Genomic DNA, 22,038 nt, shown 5'->3' with positions numbered 1-22,038 from the left:
GAGGCCCCAAGGCCCCTGCATTACCCTGGGAGTAGGGAACGAGGGACCCTATGATTGTCTGATATTGTTTCTCCTGCCAGCCAGATGGGATGGGGGCTGAAAGTCAAAATCGAGTTGAAGCAAAGAAAATAAAGAAATGCCATTCTTCCCTGCACACCTGACTTTGTGGGCTGAGATGTCCCCACACCAGAAGGTATGCATGTGGGTGGGGCTGCCTCTGCACCCTACGATCAGCAGAGTAGGAGGGGATGAAGGGACCCACCCCTTCCCCTCGCTCTCACCCCTGCCCAGCCTGACAACGCAGGAGTCAAGGAGGGCTCTTTTCCTGGCTGGTGGCCAACAGAGCCATGCCTGCCACCTCCAGTATCTGCCACTGTCAGGCACCTGAGGGGAGTCACCTCTGTCCTCAACTGCCCCCAGTGACCTCCTCCTCGAGTCAGGGGGTCTGTGGCCTTGCTGAAAAGTCTTTCTGGGGCATAAGTTCAAAAGAACAGTGGAGGCTGTTATAGACTGAATTGTGTCGCCCCCCTCCCTAAAACTCATACAGTGAAGCCCTCACCCCCAGTGTGACAGTGTTGGAGATAAGGCCTGAAGGTAGGTAATTAGGGCTAAATGAGGTCGTAAGGCTGGGACCCTAATCTGATAGGACTGGTGTCCTCATAAGACGAGGAAGCAACACCAGAGAGCCCTCTCTGTGCACACACAGAGGAAAGGCCACGTGAGGACACAGCAGGAAGGTGGCCAGGAAGAGAGGCTCCCACAAACCATCGGGACCTTGATCTTAGACTTCCAGCCTCCAGAGGTGTGAGAAAATCCATTTCTATTGTTTAAGCCACCCAGTCTGCAGTCTTTCGTTATGGCTGCCCAAGCAGACCTGGTCTTCCCTCAGCCCTGGAAACAGCCAATGGACAAGGTAGTCCCATGTGCCCAGGTCCCGCCAGGCAGTGCCCACTGGTGCCCACTCCATGCCCAGTTTTCTCAGCCATGAGGGAGGCAGTGGCCACTCCAGGTCAGGACTCACCATCACCTCCACTCACCCATTACGGCCTCCCAAGACTGACTCCACAGGGGAGGGGCCCAGCTGGCCTACAACCCCCGACCCACGGCCAGGGGTCTGTGAGGGTGGGGGCAGGAGAAAGGTTAGAGCAGCGGCGGCAGCATCCCATACTCACAGCACCCGCAGCTGCTTGAGTCCCACAAAGTCATTCTTATGGATCCGAGTGATGTTGTTGCCATTGAGTTCCCTGGTGGAGGAAAGGGGAGAAGGAAATGGTGAGCTGGCCAGGGTGGGTCTCCAGGTCAGGGGCTCGCCTCCAGGCTCTCTCTTCTTGTGACTCAAGTCACTCACCTCCCAATGGGGCTGCGTGCCTCCCAGCCAAGCCCCGGGACCCCCAAGCCTGTGTCGTCCTAACAAGCTGGGACTGCTTTGCAGCAGACATTCAACCAACAGCAACGCACAGGGCACAGGCTCACTGCCAAGAGGACTGCGGAACCCCAAAACATGGCTTTGGCCCTGAAAGAGCTCAGTCTAGTTGGATAGACGAGACAGTCACACAGGAAAGAATTTGGAAACTAGCCAATTAGAGAAGCTCTTCAGGTGGAATCCTCGCTGAGCCTCACTTTCCCCATCTATAAAATGGGAATAATAACTGTCTACTTCATAGGATTAGCATGAGGCATAAACAAGTAAAGAGCATGGCCAGCACTTGGAAAGGGCCCCCGTGGGGACACAGATGCCATCATCTGGTGGCACTGGCTCCTACGAGCTGTCTATATTCTGAAAGGCAGGCCACTCCAGGGATCAGGCACCCCTCTCCCGAGAAGGTCCTTCCACTGAGCCACACACAGCAGAATCTCACTCGGGCCCAGCTCCAAACCCAGGTGCCACCTCCGCATCTAACCTGTCTCCCTGTGCATCCCCGCGTTCACAGCCACACAGCCTCCTCCACTTTCTCACCATCTTCACGGTCCCCCACATGCCTAGCAACAACCTAACTGCCCCCACCCCCAACACACACAAACACACACCACTGTACCTGCAGCCCAGTCTCCTCACTTACCAACTGTGGTGAAAGATTGCAGGTGTAGCTACCACCCCAACCCAAATCCAAGCTACTTTGAAAAAGAGCAAATTCCCTTTCCTAAAAGTGTTTGGGAATTGTGTTTGGCCCAGATGATGTTCTGGAGTTGCTCCCACTAAGAACAACCTATGTTCTTGGTTTCCACACACTCTGGGAAACCAGGTTTTGTGTATATCCTCATGAGATGCCGGAAGGTGGTTACTGCGGCCGTCTTACAGATGAGGAAAGAGTGGCTCACAGAGGTGAGGTGCCCTCCCGAGGTCACCAGCTGGTAAATCACAGAGCAGGGATCTGGACCCGGGGCAGTCTGATCCTAGGGCCCAGGCTTCTCCCACCAGGCAGGCTGTCTCCACAAGTTGACAAGCCAATAATTCACTCAGCTCATCCCTCTCTCTGCCCTTCCCCTGGGCCTGGCTCCTGATCCTTCAGAGCAGCTGGAAAAACTCATCCCCTGCTCTTCATCTCTCTTTTAATAGGATCTCTCAGAGGGGCTTGAGGCCTCTCCAAGGTAACGGGGCCACTGATGAGAGCCCCAGCCTGAGCCACTTCCCATCCTAAATGCAGGGAGGACAGCTTCTCCATGCGAGACAGGCTCTTTTCAATGCAAAGCTCTTTTTTTGTTGAACTAAATGTTCTTCCCTGAAGCAGCCACCTCTGAGCCTCTCTTTGCTGCACCCCAATCTGCTCCTTCTGCAACACGATCGTGCTTCAAAAACAATGAGAACGTCATCTCGAAGCCCTAAAAACTGCTTGTTCTCCACCTATGATTTTGACTGGTATAAAGGATCCCTTCAGTTGGATATGTCATGTTACTGGGCATGCCCTGATTCCCTGACCCTGGAACATCTGGGCTGTGTTGACATTGTTCAATTACAAACACCACCACATAAAGCTCAGTGGGCATTTGGGAGGAATACGTTGCTAGAAGATGACTCAGTCAAAGGTCATGAAAAACCTCATGAATTTTACAATCATCCACTCATTCCTTCTCATGGCAACCATGGTTCATAAGGCAATTGACCACAATAATTATTCAATTCTCAGGTGGCAAAACTGAGGCACAGACAAACGTTAAGACTTGTCTGAACAAGGCAGGGTCCACATGGAACTCGGAATCCCGAGGATGGAATTCCTATGAGGCGGGCGGGGGTGGGGGCGGAGGGCTCACAGGGATTTGTGATGCTGCTCTCATTTACCTGCCTCTCTCCTCACCTTTGGCACCAGGCTCCACCGTGCAGACTCTGGGACACATTCCTTAGCCCATCAGTAGATTCCAGCCCCTCCTCCTCACTTCCTGCACCCCACTCCACCCCAACTCAAGAAGAGACCGGGGACAAACAGGAGGAGGAGGACAATGGTGCAGACACCAGAGCAAATATAGCCCCTCACTCAATGTCTATGGAGGCCCAAGCCCCCCAGCCCCAGCCTCCCCCATCAGCCTTGCTCTCTAACCCGGAGCTAAGCTAAGTGCCTCCTCTCAGGGGAGAGCCCTTGAGAAGGCAGCCAGGAGGCAGAGGCAGCTCTCATCAGGCTCCAAGGTCCAGGACTGCAGCTTAAGGAGTCATTATTGCCACTTAAGCTGAGAGAGTGGCCTCCACTGTCCCCACCCTCTCCCCTCAGCCGGGCAGCCCACCGGGATCGAGTTTCCAACCTGGCCCCGCCACTTCCCCTCGAACCTTCAGCACAGGCTGCTGGAATGAGGCAAGGAGGTCATTTTTCTCCAGTGCCTGATTCCTCCAACAGGTGGTCCTTGAGCGTTGCCATGGAGACCCCTCCCCAGCAAGCCTCCTGGGAAAACTGGAGAAACTGCTGTGACCCCCAGACCTTTGCAGCCAGAGCAGCCAAGTGGAGTGGGCCCTCTGGGGCAATTCTCTGCCTCGCTTCTCAGGAAGAAGCCAGGATCCACCACTTCCCTGGGCTCCCTGAAGTTTTCTCCACCAGAGCCCTTATCTACCACTTCTCCTTACTGAGTACCTACCATGTGCAGGCTCTGAGCTCAACTCCAAGCATGCTTCATCTCATTTCACCCGCACAGTAACCTATCAGGTGAGTCACATTCTCTCCATCTTGTGGATGAGGAAACTGAGGCACAGATCGGTGAAGCAATTTGCCCAGTGCCACACAGCTCCAAAGTGGTGGGTCCGGGACCAAATACTCCCAGGCTGATGTGAGTCTTTCCGCTTCATTACGACGCCTTGTGTTGCTGGGCTCTGCTGAGCCTACCCCTCACCCTGAGCAATTATGCATAGGACAGAGCTGAGAAACTACTTGGCTGCTTTAGATAAAACACACTCGGGCCCCGTAATAAGACAGTGTTCCCTGTCCACGCAACAATATTCGGGCAGCTCCCAGCTGCCTGAGGTAAGTGTGCTCTGAGTGGCTAAGAGCTTGGGCTTTAGAGCTGGACTGTCTGGCTTCAAATTTCTGCTCTACCATCACTAGCTATGTGACCCTGGGTGCAATATTTAATTTCTCTGTGCCTTGGTTTCCCCATTTGTAAAATGAGGATAATGATAGTACCCACCTCCTAGAGATGTGGCAAGGTTTAAGTGACTTAAGTATTTCTAAAGCACCAAGAGCAGTGGCTGGCACACGTAAGTGCTCTCTACCAGTATTACCTGCTGCGATCACTTTCACTACTACTACCACCATTGTTGTTGTTGTATCCCTCGGGGACCTTGGCACCACCAGCAGGGTGGTGTCCCAGGCTCAGCTCAGGCAGGTGCCGGGATGGCTGGGTCACACTCAGCAGGGAGGAGCCAGCTACTCCTGCCCAGCAGGCCCCAGGATGCTGAGGCCCAGGGAAGACGCCCTGAGATGGTTCTCTCTCTTTCACAAGTGACGAGTCTGCACCCATCCTTCTTCCCAGGAGAAAATACACTCCAGTGGCAAATGGCCCTGATTCCCATCATTCCTGTGTGGTCCTAACCTAAAAGGAAAGCCTCGGTGGTAAGAGATTTTGGAGAAAATCCTCTGAAGCAAAACTACTGAGGAAAAAACAAAAACAAAACAAATCAGGATTTCTGGAATCCTCACAGGAAACAAGAATCTGATCCCCAGCAACTGTGTGTTTGTGATAAACTGAAAGAAACCCTCGGATTTCCTAGAACTGCAGGAATAAACACCTGGGACCCCTCTTAGGGTGTTCTGGGGGCCCCATGCACTTCACAAGCATTCTCATAGTGGGGGCAGGGTCTAGCGACTGATGGTGCTGGTTCCTCCCCAAGGCCCAAGAACCTTCCTACAGCGGCCCAAACCTGCAGTGGCAAGGGAGAGGCTCAACTGCCCCCCAAATCCCTTCCTGCAGGGTCTCCAAAAAATATACAGGTACTCTCTGACTGTGGTTGAGACAGGCCTCTGGGCTGGGGAACTGTATATCTTGGTGCTGTCCTTTGAAATCTTACCCTGGCCAAACCCACAGCACTGTCTGCAGTCAGACCGAAGAACTAAGGGAAGGAAGAATTTCCCTACCCAGCACCACCCCGACAGTGGTAGCAGGTCCCATGCCCCAACCTGAAGGCAGGCGAGCTGCTCGGAGCACCCGGAGCCGCCTAAACAGGCTCCGCATATTCACTTTGGCTCCCCTCCAATCTGTTCTCCAGGCCACACAGCCAGAGTGATCTTTCAAGATGCAAATCTGATCATGTCACTCCCCACTTAAACCCTTCAGTGAATCCCCATCACTCTTGGAATCAGAAAAAATCTCCTTAACATGGACCACAAACCCCACGTGGCCTGCCCTACTCCCTGTTCTGATTTGCTCCCTCCGGTGGCAGGGGCTTTGAACTTACACTTCCCTCTGCCTGGACTGCTCCCTCCTTCCTCTGCCTAACTCACTCCAACCTTTCCTTCCAATTGGTCAACAGAGCACTCCAACCCTCTCTTCTGAGCACGAATCAGGGGCAACTTGACATGCACTTGGGGCTTCGCTGACTGATGTCTCTATCCCCCACCCCATGAGAGTACAAGCCCCTTTTCAGTTTTTCCTCATTATTGTGTCTCCAGGGTTTAACACAGTACATGGTACCTGGTACCCGATAGATGTTTCAGTAAGTATTTCTTGAATGCATGAGTAAATCTGCACTAAAACTGACATATTCCAGGGGGGACTGCCAAGATGGCAGAGTAGAAGGACGCGGTGCTCACCCTCTCGCACGAATACAACAAAAACTACATCTACGTACAGAACAATTCACACAAAGTACCTACTGAACTTTGGCAGAATATCTCTTACGTTGGAAATACAAGGAGAATCCTCACAAAATTGAATAACCAACAAATTTATACTGATTAGCACAGGGAACTATAGTCAATATCTTGTAGTAACCTATAATAAAAAAGAATACGAAAATAAATATATGTATTTATATACATGGCTGAAACATTATGCTGTACACCAGAGATTGTAAACAACATTGTAAACTGACTATACTTCAATAAAATAAAATAAGACTGATATAATCCAATTAGCATTGGGTTGAATGAGTTTTCCATGTTTCTCTGCTCCCCACTCAGGAAAAAAAAAAAAACCCATACTAGTTAAGAAATGCTCTCTCCAAATGGACATCAGCCAAGGAAAGCTTCACACACTGAGGACACTGCTGTTTTATCAACAACTGTTCCAGAGCCCACAGGTTAAAAGACTGATTTTTCTTCAGCTCCCTTGTTAGGAAAATTCCAGCCCCCAGGGCTTCAGCCACCATGACCCTCCACTTCTCTCAACACACCAGTGCTTCTGCCTCAGGGCCTTTGCCCATGCTGCTCCCTCAGCCAGGAACAGCCCTCTCTCCTCCTCCCCTGCCCACCGACACCCACAGCTGGCTGACTCCTAACATCTTTCAGATCTCAATTTAAATGTCCCCATTGCTGTTCACTTAGCTCCTTCTCCAGAGCTGGGATTTCAATTCGGCAGTGTGTTCAATACGAGGTCCTTTGTTAAAGGCCAGTCTCCCCCGCCAGGATGTGAGGGGCAGAGGCCACATCTGTAAGCCAGCATCTATGAGGGTACCTGGTACACAGTAGGTGTTCACTAAATACAAGCTGAACGAACAGTCCTGCCCCCTGAGCCCGGCTGCTGCCAGCACATCGTGGCCGGGGCCTGGCGCACACTCCCATCAGCCCCAAGCCTTCCCAACAGTCCTCAGGCCTCAGCAGGTCACGATCCAGAGGCTCTTCCAGCCCCTCAGCAGAGCCCACAGGCCTGGCACCAACCCCAGCACTGGGGCGGCCCCCCACCAAGTGGTGAATCAATAAGCCCCAGGAGTGAGTAGTCAGGGGCCCTACAATGGGGCAGATTTGCTACAGATCCCGCTGTGCCCAGGCTCCTGGGCACTCCTCTCGTTTCCCTGACTTTGTTACCAGTAATATCTATACCACCACAACCAAGCCGGCTCATGTAAGACTCATAATAGCACATGGCTCAAAGGTTTGCTATCAGTCTTGATTTACAGACTCTGCTCAAGATCAGCCAGCTGGTAGGGGTGGAGGGTATAGCTCAGTAGTAGAGTGTCTGCTTAGCATGCACAAGGTCCTGGGTTCAATCCCTAGTACCTCCACTAAAAAATAAATAAATAATAAATAAACCTAATTACCTCTACCCCAAAAGGAAAAAGAAAAAAAATTAAAAAAAAAAAAAAAAAAAGATCAGCCAGCTAATAACACAAGACTTGAACCCAGCATGTCTGACCCCAGGACTCAGGTCTTTTTTTTTTTTTTTTTAATTACTATTAAAAATACACATAACAAAATTTACCATTTTAACCATTTTTAAGTGCATAGTTCAATAGTGTTAAAAACATTTACATTGTTGTATAACAGATCTCCAGAACTTTTTCATTCTGCAAAACTAAACTCTCTACCCATTAAACAGTAACTGCCTATTTCTCCCTCCCCCCAGCCCCCAGTAACCATCATTTTACTTTCTGTCTCTATGAATTTGACTACTCTGGGTACCTCATAAAAGAGGAATCATACAGTATTTGTCTTTTTGTGACTGGCTTATCTCACAATGTCTTCAAGGTTCATCCATGATATAGCATGTGTCAGAATTTCCCTCCTTTTAAAGGCTGAATAATATTCCAGTGTATGTCTAAATCACATTTTGTTTATCCATTCATCCATCAGTGCTTCTACCCTTAAGCTACTATGAATAATTCTGTTATGAACATGGGGGTACAAATATCTCTGAGACTCTGCTTTCAATTCTTCCAGGTATATACCTAGACTTGAACCTGCAGAATTATATATAGTAATTCTTCATGTGTCATTTTTTTCAGAAATCTTCATACTCATTTCCACAGCAGTTGTACCATTTTACATTCCCAGAAACAACACACAAGGGTTCCAACTTCTCCACACCCTAACCACCACTTGTCATTTCCTAGCTTTTTGGTTTTGGGTTTGTTTTTTTCTTTTTAAGTTTTCCATTTTGATGAAGTTTATCCATTTTTTAAAAAATATTTTTTAAAAAATTTTGATGGAGGTACTGGGGATGCTAAGCATGTGCTCTACCACTGAGCTATTTCCCTCCCCACTCCCTGGTTTTTTTTTAATAGTAGCTGTCCTAATGGGTGGGCAGTGCTCAGGGCCCAGCTCTTAACCCCAACTCCATGGCGTATTCTGTTCTGAGGCCCAGACTGCACCCAAGTTCCTTCACTACTGAGGCCTGGCCTTGCCCTTACCAACGCCCTTCCTAGGTCTGGGGCCTGCCCCATAACCACAACCCTACAGCCAGGCCCAGTGCCAGCCACCAGGCCTCCATATCCAGTGCTTGCCAGCCTGCTCTCCACTTGCTGACTGCCCCAGGCCCTGAGAGACCACCTGCCAGCTAACACCCTGACCTCCACCTGCAACAGCACCTCCCTGCATCCCCCAATTCTCCTCATCACCCCAAACCCTAAGCTAGACACCCCTCCTCATGCCAGCCTGCAACCTGGGTCCACCCTGCAAATACATGCAGGCTGGAATCAATCTTGGCCAATTTTCCATTATGCCCTAGTGCTAGCTCCTGACAGAGGTTTTGTAGGTGCTAAATGAATGTTGAATGAATGAATGAATGAATGAATGAAGCGAGGACTGTAGAGCAGTAGTCAAATTTACACAAACAAGTCATAAAAAAGAATGATAATGCTATTTGCAGCAACATGGATAGAACTAGAGACGATCATACTAAGTGAAGTAAGTCAAACAGAGAAAGACAAATATCATACGATATCACTTATATGTGGAATCTAAAAAAAAATACAAATGAACTTATTTACAAAACAAAAAGAGACTCAAAGACACAGAAAACACATTTATGGTTAACAAAGGGGAAAGGCAGGGAAGGAATAAATTAGGAGTTTGGGATTAGCAGGTAGAAACCACTGTATATAAAATAGATAAAGAACAATGTTCTAATGTATACCACAGGGAACTACATTCAATATTTTGTAATAACCTATAATAAAAAAGAATATATATGTATATATATATATGTATAAATGAATCACTATGCACAAACAGAGCCTTGAGACCCAGGGACTCAGAGCACCACTCACCAGCTGGCTGTTTGACCCTGGGCAGAGGGCTCTACCTTTCTGAACCTTCCCATCTACAAAACAGTGATAAGTACAGTCTGCTCTTATCCCCTTTTCCATGGGCTCCACCTCCGTGGATTCAACATACCACAGATAGAAAATATCTCCCCGCAAAATCCCAGAAAATTCCAAAAAGCAAAACTTGGATTTATCACTCACTGGCAATTATTTGCATAGCATTTACACTGTATTTACCTGGATTTAGGTATTATAAATAATCTAGAGATGATTTAAAGTATAGGAGAGGATGGGAGTAGGTTATATGCAAATAGCACGCCATTTTATACAATGGACTTGAGCATCTGGGATTTTGGTACCTTGTTTAGGTTGAGGAGGGGTGGGTCCTGGAACCAATCCCTCTCGGATACTGAGGGACGACTATAATGCATCCTCTCAGGACTGCCATGAGGAGTAAAAGAACGGATGTGGCTAAAGCATCTGGCTCGGAGCCGGGGCACAAGGTGAGGGCTCTGAATGGTGACCCCCAACACCATCACAACTCCCTCCTCGCTGCCCTCTACCTCTGTTCTTTGACCTGTCTAGCTTCTCCCCTCCCCCATTGCCCAGGGCCCTGACTCCTCCTTTCCACAATCGTCCCCCACCACCTGCGACCCCAGCAGGACTCCAGTCCTCCTGCACCTACACTGCAAACAATCTGCTCAGAGCTGCTGTCCTTGGAGTTCCTTGCTGCGCTCTCCTCCCGCAAACCTCACTACCTACTTGCTCCCGACCACCTGCTTCCGCCTTCCACTTCTCCCAGGAAACCATTTTGCCCAGCTCTGCCAGTGACCCCCAATCACAATTCCAGAAGCCTTCCTTGGCCCTCACCCTCAGACAGACTGGCTGCTCTCCACACTGTAACCCTCCCCTCATCTTCAAAGGCCTTCTTCTTCGGCTTTGGCAGTAACCACATCGCCCACGTGGAATCCACACACATTCAACCAGGGCTCCTCTGTGTAAAACACAGGTGGGGAGCTCTTCCTGCTCCTCCGCCAGCTCTTTCTTGGTGGCGCTCCCTTCCCCCTGCCTTCTTAATGTGGGTGGAAGCCAAAGTCCGTCCTCTTGAGTCTTCAAAGTGTACACTTTCTCCACCAGGAAACCCCAGCATCAAGTGGTGTTTCTCAGAGTGTGTCCTGGGCACCTCCCACATATCAATCACCTGAATGGCCTTTACCAAAGACCTGCTGACTCAGCATTTCTGGGATGAGCCTGGGAATCTGCATTTTATACCAGCTTCCCAGGAGATTCTTATTCCCATTGAAGTCTCTTTCCCACTGCCCTTGTGGGTCCCACCGCTTCCCCAGGAGGCCCTCCCAACTGTCTCCCCAACCTGAATACTCGACAGAATAATCATCCCTTATTCCTACCTCCAGGGTCATCTTTTCACATAGGCATCTATTGGCAATTCAAACAAAAGAGGCAGAAGCCAACTTCACGGCTTCTCCTCCAGGATCAGCCTCCCTCCCCAACTTTACTCTGTTTGCAAGATCATTCTCCCAGGCTTGGGCCATAGGGTCCCCCATGACGTTCCCATTTGCTCTCCCTGCACCCTCTGCCTCAGTCCAGGCCTGCCTCCTCTCATGCCTGGGCCTCTGCAGTAGCCTCCTAACTCTATGCAAACTGGAGTAGCTGGTATAGCCTACTGCTGCTGTAACAAATTACCACACACTTAATGGCTTAAGACAACACAGATTTATTACCTTATAGTTCTGGAGATTAGAAGTCCAAAATCAGCCTCACTGGGTTAAAGTCAGGATGTTCCAGGGCTGCATTCCTTTTCGGAGGCTTTAGGGGACAATCCATCCCCTTGCCTTTTTATCGATCAAGAGGCTGCCTGCACTCTTTGGCTCATGGCCCCTTCTTCCCATCACTCCAATCTCTTGCTTCCATTGGCACATTTCTCCTACTACTGACTCTGACCCTCCTGCCTCTCTCCTTGGGGACCCTTGTGATTATGTTGGGCCCACCCAGATAATCCAAGATCATCTCCCATCTCAAGATCCTTAACTTGATCACATCTGCAAAGAGCCTTTGGCCCAGTAACGTAACGTATTCATCGGTTCCAGTGATTAGGATGTGGACATATTTGGGGACCATTATTCAACTTACCACAATGATCATATTTTCTACTACAAAGATCAGAACCATTAAATGTCCTACCAAAGATTTAAAACAATTCATTGAACACACATTTTTTGAGCACCTACCATACACCAAGCAATGGAAATACAAAAATACATGAGACACAATCCCTACCCTCAGGAAACTCAAAACCCAAGGTACTGGTCAAACAAGCCACCTTTTTAAAAAGAAATAAGATTTTCTTCTCTACAGAAGAATTCCAATTAATAAATGTAGAAGGAATGAGGGAGATAGAAAAGCAAAATTGGATAATAATGGTTGCAGGCAAGATCCATTAATGGATGCTAAAATTAGTAGGTGTGAATTTGAGGACAAAAAGGATATTACACACTCTCCAAGTATCTCCCCCAAATATTTATTAATCACAAATGGAAAGATAGTGTTTTAGTGGAGAAACCCTGCAGACACCATCTTAACCAAGAGATCAAGGTTAACACCACCAGCAATGAGACATACTGATGTTATCTCCCCTCTGACAGGATGTTCTGGGAAGGGTTCACACCACATCTGTGTCATTCTTGCCAAAAATGCATAACCTCAATCCTATGGTGAAAAAACAGCAGACAAACCCAAACTGAAGAGCAGTCTACAAAATAACTAACTAGTGCTTGTCACAAGTGTCAATGTCACGAAGAGCAAGGAAAGACTAAGGAACTGTCACAGATTGAAGGAGACTAAGGAGAAATGACAACTAAATGCAGTGTGGAATCCTGGATTAGATCCTAGAATAGAAAAAGGACTTTGGTGGAAAAACTAGTGAAATGTGAATAAAGTCTATAGCTTAGTCTTGTCCCAATGTTAATTTCTTGGTTTTGATCATTGCACTACGATTAAGAAAGATGTTAACATTAGGGGAAGCTGGGTGAGGGGTGTATGGGAATTCTCTCTGTACTATTTTGCAACTTTTCTGTAAGTCTAAAATTGTTTTAAAATAAAAGTTTAAAAAGAACAAACATACAGCAATGACAGAAAAACTGCTGTCGGAAATCACAGTCACCATAACCAACCGGTCTCCTCACCACTGGTTGGCCTCTCTCTCCATTTACCGTCCACATCAAAGCCAGGCAACAGAAGATCTTAAATCACCACTGTGCACTTGTCACTCTCCACTCAAAACCCCTGGAGGCAAGGGCTTAAAGGGTCTTGTCAATAGGACATGGGAGCAGCTTGAAGGGGCTCCCGTTGGCCCCAGGATGCTCTAAACATCAAAATAATGTAATAACAAATTATAACCCAATGAATAAAACAATAATCCACAAGTTCACACTGTTACAAATAAACAGACAACAAACAAATGGGAGAGAAGGTAAAGTTCTTCCTTATGGTAGAATGCCAGCTAATAAATAGGGAAGAAATGATGGAGTCAGAAATTTCTCATCAGTGCTGCTAAAACTAGTGAAATGAAAGTTTGATGAGTAGGAATGTACACAGCCTCAAAGTATCTCCCTGCAAATTGATTATTAATCACAAAGGGGAAAATGGTAACTTTTCAGCAAAGAAGCCTGGCAGACACCAACTTACCGAGTAAATCAAAGCTAAAATCACCAATATTGGGACAAGCTGACATCATGTGTCATCTGACGTGGTCCAATGAGAAGGGCACAACATTGCTTGTTTAGCACTCCCGCCAAAAATGCGTAATTTTTGTAATCGTGGATTGTATGTAAACTGAATGGAATCATGAGAAAAGAGCAGATGAAGCCAAATTGAGGGACATTCCACAAAATAACTGGCTGGGATTCTTCAAAAATGTCAAGGTCAAGAAAAACAAAGAAAGGCTAAGGAACTAGTCCAAATCAAACGAGACTAAGGGGGAAGGTATAGCTCAGTGGCAGAGCACGTGGTCCTGGGTTCAATCCCCATTAGAAATAAATCAGAAATAAATTAAAAACCTAATTCCCTCTCCCCGCCACCAAAAAAAATAGAATAAAAATTTTAAAAGTAAAGAGAACAGATGAAATTCACATTAAATTGTTTAAAAGAAAAAAAAAGACTAAAGAGCCATGATAAGTAGATGCCATGTGAGATCCTGGACAGGATTCTGAACCTGGACAAAGAATAGTTAAAAAGACATTATTGGGACAACTAATGAAATTCTAACAGGAACCATGGAGTAGATAATAGTATTGTATTAATGTTAAATTTTCTGATTTTCATAGCATTATTGTTCTTAGAAAAATACACACTAAAGCACTCAGAGGAAAAAAATTATGTCTTAAATCTATCCTTAAATGATTCAGAAAAAAAGTGCATGTGTGTGCGTGTGTGTGTGTGTAATACATGAGAAAGCAAAGGGGGCAAAATAAACAATTGAGTCTGGATAATGGATAAACAGGAATTCCTTATACTTGCAACTTCTCTGTAAATTTGAAATTATAACAAAAGAAAAAATTACAATGAGCCCAAGGGATCTCTTTGGGTGATGAAAATATTCTAAAATTGGATTGTGGTGATGTTTACTCAACTCTGTAGATTTATTAAACATCACTATAGTAAAAACAAAAAGTTTTAATAAAAAATTTGACACACATATACACCCCCTGATGGCTCCCCATGTCCCAGCCCCGTGGCCTGTGCCCACTCGTTCCTTTAGTCTTCTCTCTCAGAACTCACCAACTCAAACATTAACCCCATCCACTGGGTCTGCTCCTCATTCTCCTTCCCAAACCCACAGCACGCAACTCTAGATGCCCGCAGATTCCCTTGTCCTCGCTTCACCTCTCACTCACCGAGCTCCTGACCAACCTTCAAGGCCCAGTTCAAATTCCTCCTCCCCAGTCCCTGCAGGGAGCCAGCACCTTCCTCCATCTCTCACTCCCTCCTCCTCATCTTTAACACTGATACTTTCTACCTGCCAACATTATTCTAACCACTTTATGTGGACTATTTCATTTGTACTCACAGCCCTACAAGGTAAGTGCTAGTGTTGCTCCCATTTTACAGATGAGTAAGTCGAGTCACTTGTGAGCCAGCTGCGATCCCTCAGGTGGTAGCTGACAGGGCCAGGATTTAAACTGTGCCATTCTCACACTAAAGGCTGCACTGGTAGCTGCCGTGCTCTACGTCCCTATGGGCATCCTTACACATTTGTTCTCTCGTAGACAGACCTTTCTTCCCCACCAGGCCGCAAGCTCCCCAAGGAGCAAGTCCATACCCTGAACCTCTCTAGACACTTTGCACACGGCAGGTGCCCAACAGCTGTTTGCCCGCCGCAGGCTGGGATCCAGAAAGAAGAGGAGGGGGTTGTGAGCTCAAAAAGAGGAGCCAATTCTCCACCCCCGAGCACAGCCCAGCTCCCTGGCTACTGCCCAAAGCCCGGCCGTCATCTGCTCGGGGTAATAAGTATTTGTATGGCGATAATTACAGCATTTGGGAAGAAAATCCCATTAAGCAAGAGCCCTGCCGAGCTCCTAATGCCGGCACAGAACTGGAGGCGGCAACTCCGCCAAGCTCCCGTCTGCTCCCAATAATGCGGGAGCTGCCGTCCCGCCGCCCCTCACCCGGCCCCCAAAGAGCACGGTCGCCCCTGCTGGCAGCCTCAGGCAGCCTGGGCCACCGCAGCCAGCCCCCTCCCTGCCTCGGAGAGAGGGTACCGTGGAAGGGGCAGCCCGGTCCCCATGTGCTCCAGGGCTCCCTGGAGATCCAGAGTGCCCAGTGGCTGCCTGATGAGGCAAGAGAGAGCAGAGCCGTGCTGGGTTCTGGCATTGAGTGGCGCCCAAGTTCCTTTCACGTCCCTGCAATTCTCTGTCACCTTAATAACAATAATAATACTACCATTTATTGGGCACTTGCTGTGTGCCAGGCCCGGTGCAAAGTGCCTCTCCCAGCATCACCGCATTTAATCCTCAGGACCACCCTCTGAAGCAGGTCCTGTCATCATCCCCACTTTATGGGCAAGGAAATGGGGTATGAGAAGTCACGCTTTCCTCCAGAGCACTTATCCCAGCTTGCAATTATGTGTTTCTTCTGATACTGTGCCATTCATCTCTACCTCCCCTGCTGGACTAAAACTCAGAGAGAGGGGGGGCACTTTCAATTTCTGTCGGCCACTATTCATTCAGCACGATGCAGACAGTCAATAAACAGCTATCTGTTGAATGAGTGAATTATACCTCATAACTTGCCCAAGGCACCCCCTCCAGCTGCTGAGTGGCAGAGAGGGGTTAAAAAGTCAAGCAGTCTGGCTCCAGAGCGGTCCACCCTGCAGAGTCCCTGCATAACACTGCCCTGTGCCCTGTCTCCAAATCCCAAGGGACAGGGGAAGGTCCAGGGAAGGAGCACTTGGAGAGCCAGACCCTAGCTTGCAGCTCGGTCAATATTCAAATGCTTACCCCCCCCCCAAGCTCTCTCCTCCCCCACCTGAACCCGCAAACCTTTAGCCTGAGCTTCTCAAATAATAAAAATAATAATAACATCACCTAACGTTGGAATCACAAAGCATTTTCACACACATAGAATAAGTGAATCCTGGCAAAACCCCATAAGGTTGTAGGTGTCACTCTCCCCGGAGGCTGAAGGATAGTAGAACACCAGCCTTGTGCCAAGCACGCCTCCAGACCCCCTGCATGCATCCTCTCATTTAAAATCATCACCATCTACCTGCAACCATCATCCCGTTTAACAGGTGGGGAAACTGGGTCTCAGAGCAAATGGAGTGACAGCACTGGGCGGTACTACCAGTCACTCAGAGCCCAGCAATAAGCCCAGTGCATCTGCTACTGGAGACATAAGCCTCACCTGGAGGCAACTCCCCCTGCACAGCGTGAGTCTCTACTGCAGGAGACCACAGAGCCCTGCTCAGAAAGCCCAGCCAACGGGGCCCCAGTTAGCAGACATGGCTTCCATCTGGCCCCCTGACTCCTCTGAATCACCCCCAGCCACCATCCAATCATTATCTGGAATTCCAAACAATTGGTCTGGAGGTGCCCTGGGCAGTCTTCCTTGGTCATGACCACCTGCCTGATGGAATGGGGCCTCCAGACTCAGTGGGGCCTCTCAGGCCTCGGCGGCAGGCAGGGAGCTAAGAAGTGGACAAACTGGCCAGGAGGCAAGAGGATATATCGAGGCAGGCAGGAGTGTGAGGCCCCCATGGCCCAAAAAGCAGCAGAAAGTGCTGGACCTGGAGGCAAACAGAAGTCAGCAGGCCTTCCCAGGCGGTCTCTCCATCCTCTGTCCTCTCTGTGCCCTGCACCCACAGGGGGGATCTGTGGCAAGCCCAGCATAAAAGTGCCCAGGGCAGAGGGGAGAAGCGGGTATCCACACATACTACACGCCTTCATCACAGTCTCCTAAATACTCTAGTCCAAAAGATTCTTTAAATTAAAAAAAAAAATCCAACTGACAGTCAAGGTCCTTGAGTGGAAGAAAAAACAATAGTGGCCATGGCTGGGTCCCTCTGAGTGTGGGTCCTACAAAGATACAAGCGCCCAGGCCTCTTCCACCACACCCCCAACCCTTGACCTGGATTTCAATTGTTCCACAGCAGTGAATTATTCAGCATCCCTTCCCCACCCGGCCCAACAGCCCCACGGCCCCTCTGGCTGAACCAGTCTCCTCAACAGCTCTGGAGCCGGCGCAGCCTCTTTCCAGAAGTCCCCGCAGCAAACCAATGACGATTTCTTCCCACTTGGGGAGACAGGATGGGCCCGGAGTTATGGAATATATGATCATAAAGTTGCTGGGCCTCATAGGCTGCCGTAGAAACTGCCCAGAGGACAAAAGGCGAATGAAGGCACAGCTGCAAGTCTATAAAAATTTCACAGCCTGGGAAGGAGCCGCTGTTTCAGGCTCTGATACTGCACGACACCCATATTGATTAGAGAAAGCATTTGCCACAGTTATTTTGAGTCTGCCCAGGGCCTCTTTTCAGGATGTTCTTTTCCTCTTCAAATGGCTCTTTTGCGGCCTGTTTGTTGAAAAGGCAGGATCCCTCTGCTTTCCACAGTCTTTCCCAACCCGAGAAGTTCAGCACCCAGCAAAGATCAGACTTGGTAACTCGCCCCTGGACCCCAACCCTGAAGTCCCCAAAGGAAAAAAATCCAGATAGAGAAAGGCCTCCTGACCCTTCCCAGCCTCAAGTCCCATCACATCCCACTGGACACAGCATGTTTCTGCCCTGGGGCAAAGCTGGTCCCTCCCTTTACCCAGCAGGCCAGGCACACTCACATCTGCAGGCCTTTGGCTCCTGCATTCCCTCTCTCTGGGGTGCCTGCCCTCTGTGCTTGGCAAAATCTAACCCAACCACTACAGCGTCCCAAAGTACCCTCATAAAATGGTCCATCCTCTCAGAAGCTCCTTCACCTCAGAAAAGGGCTTCTCAACCCAAAGCTTCCCCACGCACAGCCCCATCACACTGTCAGAGCTTACAGTTGGGTGTCCCCTACCCTGTCCTCTCAACTGTACATCCCTTGAGGGCAGGGAATTGCTCACTCCCTTCTGGAGCCTCAGGACCCAGGGCAGTTACCAGCTCCACAAACATTTGCTGAATTAAGGAACAAGACTCTTCTCTTGATCCTGTTATAATAATGGCTCTCACTTAGCAAGCATCATAAGGTACCAAGCACTTCTCATACATTATCTTCAGTCCTCACAAGAACCAGAAACCTTATGTATCAACAGCCCCATTTTCCTGATAGAAAGCAATGAAGGCTCAGAGAAGTTAAGTAACTTGCCCAAGGTCACACAGTAAATAACTGACTTTACTCTGTGCTAGGAAATTTCACTTCTATCTCACTCTGATTGCAAAAGATCTTGAGAGCTCACCAAAATCAAAACAGACACTGTCCTCAAAACTAAAGGAGGAGAGAGAGCAAGGAATGAGGTGACTTCAAGATTCAGATCTAAATGCAAAGGAGAAGGGCTAAAATGTCTCAGACCTAGGCTGCTGCCAGGGTAACAGCTGCAGGAGAAATGCCCTGTGGGCAAAGCAAAGGAAAGAGAAGATGTCCAGAGGGAACAGGTGTGGAGGGTGACCCTGCAGCCTCAGAGGTCCCCTAGACAGATTTCTGACCCCTGGTCCCTCTCCAGGGCCACACAGGATAACGTACAGTCTCGGTTCATTCCAACCTCTCCCCACACAGCATCTTTCCTCCGCACCACAACACACACACACACACACACACACACACACACACACACACACACACACAGAGAGAGAGAGAAAGAGAGAGAGAGAGAGAGAGAGAAAGAGAGAGAGTGAGAGAGAGAGAGAGAGATCGATTCCCATCTACATTGCATCTAGATTGCAAATTCTCTGAAACCTCCACAGGAACTTTTCAGACTCAGCCAAGACTCTGGGGCCAATGTGCTCATTGCTGACCCTGCTACTGAGTTTTATTTAGGAGATAGCTCTCTCCCCAGGGTCAGATTTCTGCCTCTGACCTGCTGGGAGTCATGAAAATATACTCAAAAGTTCTTGAAATATGTGCCTTTCCTGAGCACCACTGCAGTGGGCCAGGGATTTGGGGAAAAGGAGTAGGCAGGTTTCACAGGGGCTGGCAGCCTCCTCCAAAGTCCAGTTCAAAAATCTCCCAAGGCAGCCACCTTTGCAAGCAGCACAAAGGCCCTGCATGAGACCAAAAATCTATACACACAGTCCATGTACAGGGACTCTCCCAGCCTCACGCTACTGAGGTGACACCGCAGATACCAGGAATTCACACAGACACACATTCTGCAAGAGAACCTGAGAAAACAAATTATGTATGTCGATAAACACACACACAGCCTAACCATCCACACACCCCACACACACACACACACACACACTACGAAGATTGGCGGGTCTAGAAAGGGCCGAGTTTTCTCAAGAATTTAGAAGTGAGCAAGAACAGGATAAGAGGAATGTTTTTTATGACTTGTCATGGTCAATGTCTTTAACCTCGTGTCTCCCACTCCAAGCTCCTGACCTCCCAACATTATTAACGGGACTCCTGGTCCAGGTCACCCTTACCCTTCTCTGGGTGCTGAATGTAACATACCCCAAGCCCCAAACTCAAATCCCTCAGGTCCCATTGTCTGCCTGGGTTGGGGTGGGCTGGATGTGCAGTGGGGGACCAATGCCTCACACTTCCAAGGGAAGAATTCTTAAGGCTCTGGGACAAACAATGGGGAGGAAGGAGGAGACTAGAAACTTCGACTCCATCCCATCCTGCAGCCCATCAACCAGCCTACAAGCCCTCAGAGCTCAAATCCACACCTCCGGCTCAGAACACAGTCCAAGCCCCATGTGCCCAAAAGGAGACATGGTGCCTGGCGAGTGTGAGGAGCTTCCCTCCTGGGTGCCAGGAAGGCTTTCTGGCACCAATCCGCAGGCACCCTGGAGGAATAAAGTGCTGGCGCAGTGGGAAGGGCCTGCCGTGCTGAGCGCAGAGGGCAGGTGTGAGGATGGGAGGTGACAGCCCCGCCAAGGGCCCTTTGAATCCCGCGAAAGGGAAACAGTGGCGCTCCGGACTCCTGGCTTCTGGCTCGGGAAGGACGTTGGCAGGCACTGACTCGTCTACGGGCGGCAGAGCCCAGGCCCCCAGTCCCACCCTCACCTCCAGCCCCGTATTGCGTCGGGATGGGAGGGCAACGTCCGGGCTCCCCGCGGGCTGTGGATGGGGGCCATACTCACAGGCGCTCGGTGTTCCGTGGGATGTTCTTGGGGATGGCCTGCAGCCCCGTGCCGTGGCAATCCACCGTGGTGCCCGTGCAGGTGCAGAGGGCGGGGCACGCGTTGGCACCCAGGCGCCACGCGGCTGCCCACAGCAGCAGCCAGAGCTCGAGCCGGACAAGCCCCGCCGAGGACCCCCTCTGGGGCGTCAGCGCCATGGTGCCCTCACGGCGTCCCGCTTGCGTGCCAGACGGCGGTAGCCGCTTACCATCCCCGTTTGGGGTGGTCTCCAGGTGCAGTCCCGGGGCAGAGCCGCCGAAAAGACCGCGGGCTGGTACGCTGCGCCCTTGCGGGCTGGGTGGCACCTTGCTCCTCCAAGCGACGGCGCCTGTGCGCGGACGGAGGGAGGGCGCCTTCGGCGGAGGGCTTTTGGCTCTTCTCCGGTTTCTCGCTGGCTGCGTCTCCCTCCCTCCCTCCCTCCAGCTCCCAACTGACTGCTGCGAGGAGGAAAATGGGCAGGCCCCGTGCGCGCACGCACCCCGCGCGCGCACACACACACACACACTCAAACACACTCACACCCGCACGCTCGCTCCCACCCGGCAGTCATCCATCAAACGCAAAGCACACATCCAGAGCCAGACTCCTCCCCGCCCTCCCCCCGAACCCCTCCCCGCCTCCGCCTCCCGACGACCACTCGGCGGCGGCCGCTGTGAGCCGCGTACAGTTTCAAAGGTGGAACCTTCGAGGCGCTGAGAGCCGGCAGGGGCTGCGGGGGAGGGGGCTCACAGTTCGACCTGTCAGGTCCCAACCCGTCAGCTCTACACACACACACACACACACACACACACGACGCACACACTTAGACGCACTCACGCGGCACCTGCGCCCCAGCTGCTTGCACGCGCGGGTGGGGGGTGGGGGGTGTATTATTTTGCCGCCTGGACCCCGTTCCCCCAGGCCACAGACCTGCTTTCCCCGACGGCAGAATCTGCTCTGAGCCCCATCAGACTTGCTTTATCAATTCTCAGCGAAAGGAAGTCCCCAGTCCCAGGTGACCTCTGGCAAGCCACCTATCTCCCTTAGCCTGGGACCTTGAGGGCAGAACACTGGAGTGTGGGGGTGCTCAGAAGCCCGAGGCCGAGAGACCGAGCAAGTCTCCTCCCTCCCTCAACACTTCTCTAACAAGATGGCAGCCACTCCACTTCTCCCAAGGGAGCATAGAAGCTTACTCCCCCCAGGAGAGCGGCCCTGATTTGGACATTTGCACAGCTGGGAGATGTTATTTCTGCCCATTGGGCTATGCTAGCTTCCCAGAGTATCAGTGAGGGTTGGAAATCCAGCAGATATCTCACTGCGCTCACACCAGCGTGCCTCCATTTCTGACAGGTGAAAATAGATGAAAACCAATATTCAGTTCTGTCATCAAAGGACTGCAGAGAGGGCCAGAAAAGGGCTGGATCCCCTGCTTGGAGAGAAGCACCAGGGGCCACCCACGTCAGACCCTGGGCCTTCATAGTCCTCTGGGCAAGCACTGTTCTCACTGTGAGGCCGATGTGGACACAGATGTGAACAGGAAATCCAGCTGGACAGAGAATTAGCCACAGCCCAGAAAAGATAAAGACCTCCACCAAATCAGTGAGAG

General features: G+C 50.0%; 1 protein-coding gene across 2 annotated transcripts in view; it reads right to left on the bottom strand.

Moving 5' to 3' along the window:
• Positions 1-22,038, bottom strand: part of SLIT1 (slit guidance ligand 1) — a 179,702-nt gene that overhangs the window by 139,587 nt on the left and 18,077 nt on the right. Inside the window, exons 1-2 of one of the 2 annotated variants that reach the window (XM_010971119.3) lie at positions 20,415-20,892; positions 1,173-1,244 (exon numbers count right to left, since the gene is read on the bottom strand). In XM_010971119.3, coding sequence (XP_010969421.2) covers positions 1,173-1,244; positions 20,415-20,611 — 269 coding nt within the window. In that variant the 5' untranslated portion in view covers positions 20,612-20,892. Of the gene's footprint in view, positions 1-1,172; positions 1,245-20,414; positions 20,893-22,038 lie in introns of those variants that run through there. The other variant, XM_045507428.2, reaches the window with a different exon arrangement.

Source organism: Camelus bactrianus, chromosome 11 (genome assembly GCF_048773025.1).
Source record: "Camelus bactrianus isolate YW-2024 breed Bactrian camel chromosome 11, ASM4877302v1, whole genome shotgun sequence".
Classification (NCBI taxonomy): Eukaryota; Metazoa; Chordata; class Mammalia; order Artiodactyla; family Camelidae; genus Camelus; species Camelus bactrianus.
This window is presented reverse-complemented; position numbering and strand designations above follow the sequence as displayed.